Consider the following 6,881-nt stretch of genomic DNA (forward strand, 5'->3'; position numbering starts at 1 on the left):
ATAGCCTTAGGGTTACGAACTAGTGATAAATTCGCGCCTCCCAAAGTACGGTTCACAAGGTCTATTACTTTAACAGAATATTTTGGGTACAGTTGTCGCAGCTCCTTTTTGAGGTCTTAAAACTTCTCCTTATGCTTCTCCTTAGCAGTGATCTTGTAGTCGGCCGCAGCCAAAAATTTGATCATAAATATAGCTTGTTTCTTGAAGTCTTGGAGAAAAATGTCAGGCCTAGAGTGTGCAGCGAAGACGACTGTCCGCAAATTGTAGTTGCAAAAAAAGTGTTACTTCACGTTTTGAACAATTGACTCTATCTCCCTTGGAGCATTTGGCAGGGCAGGGTCATGGCCAAAACCGTAAGAGCGGAAAAGATGGTAATGAAGGACAGCAAAAGTTTGCTCTTTTGACAAGGACCGTTCTTCTACATTTCTGTAAAAGTTTCAGTTCATTTTCTTGTTAAGCAGCTCTTGACGGAATTTTTTACCCCTGCTTTCATTACTTCAGCTTTTTAAAAAAAGAGGCAGCTAGATAGAGTAATGCACTTTCTTCACTTCTAATGTAATATTTGTATCACTCCAAACGAGTAGAGTAGAAACGGGACGGTAAGCATGTTAGGCGCAAATACCTTGCTTAATACCGACATATATAAATATCAAATCTTCCGAACAAGATGCTTGTGTCTACTTTGGAGAGACTCCTTCACTGATATTGCGTCCTGAATTTGATTCTGAAGCACGCAAATGTATGTATAGGTCACTCCAGTGTCTAGATGTCTAATAGAAATGACAAGTATATCCACGCGCTCAGGGTCTTCGTGAACGCCAATAATGTTTCTTTTCTTCAGATGAATTTTGGCTCACTTTTCCGCGAAGAAAAGGACATGATGAAAAGGGCATTTGCAGTTTAAAAACTATTTGAATTTCTAAGATACAGGAATGGTTTTTGTTATGTGTTAAATGTTATATAACTTGGGTAAAGCCTTTTCATTCCATGATAACTTACAATCGACTACTGTGTGGATTCTGAGATTCCACTATCCTGAAGTTTCGATACCATTACATTTTATTCCCAATTTCTGCACGATAGAAGCAAATCGCTTTATTTAATTTTAAAACATCTAGCTGTACAAAAATATGTGGCGTCAGTGAGCAAAAAAGTCATTTTCAACCAAAATTTGTGCCAATGATATTAGTGATCTTCGTCCAATCTTAAGCGTCAGTTTATCATATAAAGTGAAATACATTTTTAAAAATTATTTAATAGTTTTTTGCTCTTGTAGATGGCCTACAATTTACCGTGGCGCTTGCTTCATGAACAAGCAGTGGCTTGGAATCGCGTGCAATCGCTTGATGTACCAAGAGCATCGCGCATGCCTTTTCAGCGACTGTATATATTTGAAAGACTAATTAAAACTCTGAAAAATTGTGTTTTTTCATGTTACTTTTTGTTTTCTGTGTTTTTACATTCTCATCAGAAAAGGTATTAGATTTGTGTAAAATTTGACCCCCCCCCCCAGTTTTTGCCAAATGTCCACGTTTTGAGAACCCCTGATTCCGAAAAACAGGTTTTTACGAATGAGTCTGTCTGTATGTCTTTATGTATGTCTGTCTGTCTGTGAACACGATACTTTTGAAAAGATTAATCTATTAGATTGCCCTGTGGTACACTCGTTTAGTGTCCTAAACTAAAGGTAACGTTCGTTAGCCAGCCATGACTTTTTTCTGTAGAAAGAAAATTATCAGAGTAAGAGCATTTTCAAAATCCAAAAAGAAAATAACTTAAATGAAGATTTTAAGCCAAAAACGCATGATATGAAAAAAGTCAAGAGAAGAAAAACTTTGCTTTTTGAAAGCCCTACAGAACTATGATAACAACTTTTTTAATTTGGTCGAGAAGTTGAAAACTCCAAAGTTGATCGTACCAAAAATAATGAAAAAACCAAACATTCCATTTTATGATCAAACTATGCAAGCTACGAAAGAAATGAAAAAGCTCAAATTGCGTGCCCTGGAGAGAACTACAAATTACCAGAAAAAAGTTGTTCGCCTAGAAAGATCTATAAATTTATTATTAATTATTTTTCGATAGGACGAGTAGATTTTCTTTTAATCGTATGGTAAAACATAAGATTGAAGTTTAAAAATTAGCTTGTTGGAAAAAGTACAGAAAAGACGAAAGAGGAAATAGGCTCCTATATAGGACCCTATATAGGTTCCTGTATGATGCAATTTTTATGCATATTATGATTTGTAATGATATACATTTATTGAAATGATACATGTTTCAGAGCAGCTTAGAATACAATTTAAAGCGAAATAAGAAACAAATACAAAAATAATCATGATAAATACAATTTGCTTTTTATTTTGCAATTTTTTAATAAGTAATCGCTGGCACAGTTACACAAAAAATGTAGTATAATTGATATAAAAGTGTTGTGTATAATGTAGAAAAGTTGACATGTTGGATAAAATCGATTGCGAAACACGAGATACGTGAAGAGAATGTGTTCGTTAAAGCCAAAAGAGCTTTAACAAAAAAGAGTTCAGAATCACAAAATTACAGTTTTCGGTCTGTTCACCTTTGATTTTAAAAGATCTGTGCCCGAATGCGGAAAAAATGCAAGGACCAAGTGCGGAGTGCGATTTCCATCAGTCGCGTGCCGAAGGTGCGCTCAACCTCTCGAGCTAAGCTCTTTTAACGAAAGAGAATTCACAATCACAAATTACAGTAGTGGATATTTTGAGTCTTAATTTTAAAACGTTTGCGCAAGAATGTGCGAAAATATAAAGACCGAGCGCGTAGCGCGAGGTAAATACATAATCGAGTGCAAAGCGCGAGATAAATACAACATCGAGCGCGAGAACCAACATAAAATTGACTTTTCATTTTGCAAAATAAATACCTTTTTCGAAGCATCAAAAATGCAGTAATTTTTTTCTTAAAGTTTTGTATTTTAAGAATATAGCCTTTAATTTTTAGGTACAAATATTAAAAATTACGTGAGTTATGAATTTTCAAGTAAAAAAACCCACTTTTTGTCCTTCTTTCCAACAAACCCAGTAAGAAGCCTTGCATTAAAAAGCATTACAAATTTTTAATCCATAAGAATGCAACGTCTGTCCTTCGTTTTTTAATCCCCATTAGGAGGCGAAAATAATAAGATTCTAATCCCTTTTATAGCCGATCGGAGCTACCAGACATAACCTCTAATAAATTAAAAACACAATTTTGGTAGAATGTTCGCTTTATTGAAATATTATCAATTACATGAATATAAATTCATGATAAAAAATTTAAAAAATTATTTTTAGTGAGAACCTTCAGTGTGGAAATTAATCCTGATATTGTAAAATGGCCGATGCTATGTTTTAAAAAGCTTTTTAAATCATTATTATTCAAAAAACAGTAAATAAAGTTAGCTAACTTTGTTAAATTAAAAGGGATGACACTTTTTCTATTTCTTGGTTGCTTTGTGGTATTCATAAAAGTATTGCCGGTGCTAGATACAAAAAGGGATTGAATTTAAGAGATAACTTCCACTGCTGTGGAGATTCAAAACGCGAGGACAAAAATGGAATCCAGAAGCATTCAATATTTGTCACGTTACCACCGAATGAATGAAATTTTTCAATACTTTTTAGTGCAAGCATTCTTAACGGGGAACCCGCTTTCCATTTTGCGCGTCTCTACCAACAAAAAAAAAGACAGTGCATGCCATGGCCCATTGTGTAGAGCCATTGTGTAGGCTTTTCAAACCAGTAAGATTTAGCTGGCTTAAACTAAAGAAAGGATAACATAATTTTCGTATATTCACTTTAAAATATGAACAAATTACAAAATATTTTGTTTAGTATAACGGCACAAAACTTCCGTTGCTCGAAACATACAATCTTATTATGCCAAGTTTCGGAATTATCAGATTAAAAAGTTTGCACTCACTATAATCTAAAATATAAGCAAAGAAAATGATAAAACATTTACGATGGTCACAATTCAGTGTTTAATTATTTGAATTTTATTTTTTTTACAATTATAATTTTTATTCGAAAGTTTAACATTTTCGCCAAGTGACTTAACTTATTTTCCGGGAAGTAACATTATTGTGTTCAACTGCAGTGGATAAAAATATATTTTGTTATATTATTTTTAAATGCCAGAAAAATGCTTCCGTCTGGTAAAAATATGGATTCAGTACCTCTGGTTCTATCTCCCTATAGGACCACATAAGCTATTCTGCCACAGTACATAAATATCTGAAACATTTATCAATACATATATCAAAACGTCAATAATCATACCTTTTTAAATACACGGTTAGAAAAATCTGATTGGATAATTAATATAATGTGAGTAAAGTCATTGGCATATTCTGTACATCAATGTTAATATACACAAGAACGCTTATATAAGAACAGTTTCGGGGGTTGCCTTACACTGGCCTAGAGAATAAATGAGTCTGTCAAAACGTAAACAGTCTATTGTAAACTAGTCGCGACACACTGTTGATACTGCCACAAGGCTGTGAAACCGCGTGGGTCAGCAGTTCTTGGAAGGATCAAATCATTCGATCCTATATAGGCGTTCTTGTATACAATCATGCTGCGAAATAATATACATGTATATCAAAGTCGGTAAAACAGAGAGCGTGAAAACACTTAGTTTTTTGATGCCTTTAAATCTTGTCGAATGTTAAAAAATAAAGTAATAACCTTCAATTCTTCGATTAAATAATTACTTATAATTAAAGTGCAAAGTATGGGTGGATTTTTTTTAAATTCGCTGTGATTCTTAGAATTTTAAAGAGAGTACAGGTGCTTGGGGGTTAGGTTTCTTAAAAATATATTTTTTTTACTATTTATAATTGCAAATTAGTGCCAAAATTATTTTTAAATGATGTAAAGTGCAAATATCTGTCATTTATAATAAATGATCAATATGCGGCATATGGAATTTAATATCCACAGTCGCTTAATGACGATTGCATATACTGAGGTTTTAACAGGTGCAAAACTTTTGGCGGTCCGCCGGTCAAGCCCCGAGCAGGAAAAATGTGGGTCCGATAGGGTAATCTGTCTGGCGCCAGACCGTAAATGAAGCTCCCTACCCGACAGGGCCCAGATCTGGGCATCTGAAATGGTGGCTCGATCTGGCCCAGATATGGCCTATCTGTCGGCATGTCTGTACGCATTCACTGTACGGTTATTCATAGTATTCAAATAGTCGAACAATTTATCCCAATGATTTTTTTCATAAAATCAAAAATTATCTAAGTTATAGGATTTACAAAATTCCAAAAAGCACACGAAAATGAACATTTTATTCCAAATAACGCACGATAGGAAAAAAGTCATGAGAAGAAAAATGTTGCTTTTTGAATGCCCTAAAAGATTACCATAACAACTTTTTGAATTTGTTTAAAAAATTCAAATCCGCTCCCAGTGAAATCGAGGTAAAATTTCAGCCACGTCCACGTAATGGGACCCGATGTGGTTATGAATTATAATATTATACACTTATGGGAATAATATAAAATTTTAGGGATAAACTTGAGTGCGAAGCACGAGATACATTATGAGTATGTGTTCGTTAAGGCCAAAGAAGCTTTAAAAAAGGAGAATTCACAATAACAGAAAACTTGACATAAACTTGTCTAACCTAAACCGACCCGATGTGGTTCTGACGCGAGCCACACCATCTGTCCCCTTGAGGCTGCATGTGGAAAATCCGTTCAGGCCCAGATCGGGACTCGGGAATTAGTTGGGCAATTTCTGTACAGAAAAGTTATTATACAAGTGTATATTAAAATGCAAACGTTTTTAACATTGCATTCGATAAGGACCCATTCAAGTACTATGTAACGCACTTGTTTGGGCCAGATATTTACATTTGGGTTACATTGAACTAAGAAAAAAAAACGAAATTTGAAACTCAAACAAGTAAAAAATGAATTTAACGCCATGTATAGAGTGTACCAGCTGATCAATGCAATCTTGAGATCAATATTGTTTTACCTATATTCAAAAATACAAGTTTAAGTAACACGGAAAAAATTATTGGAAAATATTAATAAATATTAAATTGTCCAGTCATCTGGTACTTTTAGATGATAATTTATGGGGCAGTCATTTTTTTCTCTTATTTACTTTATTTGGGGTCGCATAAGATGGGATCAGGTCCTTTGAAAAAACCCTGATTTTTTTCTATTTAAAATAGATCGCGAGTTAGCACCTTCCGAAGGTGACCCATTTCGACTTGAATTTACAGGTAAATGCCTAGAGTTATGTTTTTTGTAAATAGCTTGTTTCTGGATTGTCACAAAAGAAAGTTCCTAGAGAAGGAGTACAAGAGGACTTAATTCTGCGTAATGGAAAAAAGAGAAAATATTCCTTCTCTCAGTAGATCAAGAGTAAGGACCTTCAAAATATGCCTTTTTTTGGTCCTCCTTTCACCGAAACAACAAGACCTTTGAATTTTCGGTGAAAGTCGATTCAAAAGAAAGTCGAAGAGGCCAGTTCGAATCGGGAAAAAACGATTCAAAGTGGGCAATTCGAAAGTCTTTCGAATCGGCATTCGACGCCCTGAACTCGAATCGAAGAAAACTGATTCAAATTCGGCAATTTGAAAGTCTTTAGAATCGCCATTCGACGCCTTTAGATCCAATCGAAAGAGAACCGATTCGAAGTGGGCAGTTCGTAAGTCTTTCGAAAAGAAATTCGAAGCGCTCAGTTTTTCGAGTTCATTTCCGATTCGAAGTGGGCAGTTCAAAAGTCTTTCGAATCGACATTCGATGTGAACAATTTGATTCGACAGACAACCGATTCGAAGTGGGCAATTCGAAATTCGACGCGTTCAGTGTTCCGATTTGAATTCTGATTCGAACT

General features: G+C 34.6%; 1 protein-coding gene across 2 annotated transcripts in view; it reads right to left on the reverse strand.

Moving 5' to 3' along the window:
- Window positions 1-3,976: 3,976 nt before the first annotated feature.
- The window catches only part of LOC117172787, a 26,600-nt gene continuing 23,695 nt past the window's right edge, over window positions 3,977-6,881 (reverse strand). Inside the window, exons 4-5 of one of the 2 annotated variants that reach the window (XM_033360999.1) lie at window positions 5,656-5,768; window positions 3,977-4,253 (exon numbers count right to left, since the gene is read on the reverse strand). In XM_033360999.1, coding sequence (XP_033216890.1) covers window positions 5,656-5,768 — 113 coding nt within the window. In that variant the 3' untranslated portion in view covers window positions 3,977-4,253. The remainder of the gene's footprint in view (window positions 4,254-5,655; window positions 5,769-6,881) is intronic. The other variant, XM_033361000.1, reaches the window with a different exon arrangement.

The sequence above is a fragment of the Belonocnema kinseyi genome, chromosome 5, assembly GCF_010883055.1.
Source record: "Belonocnema kinseyi isolate 2016_QV_RU_SX_M_011 chromosome 5, B_treatae_v1, whole genome shotgun sequence".
NCBI lineage: Eukaryota > Metazoa > Arthropoda > Insecta > Hymenoptera > Cynipidae > Belonocnema > Belonocnema kinseyi.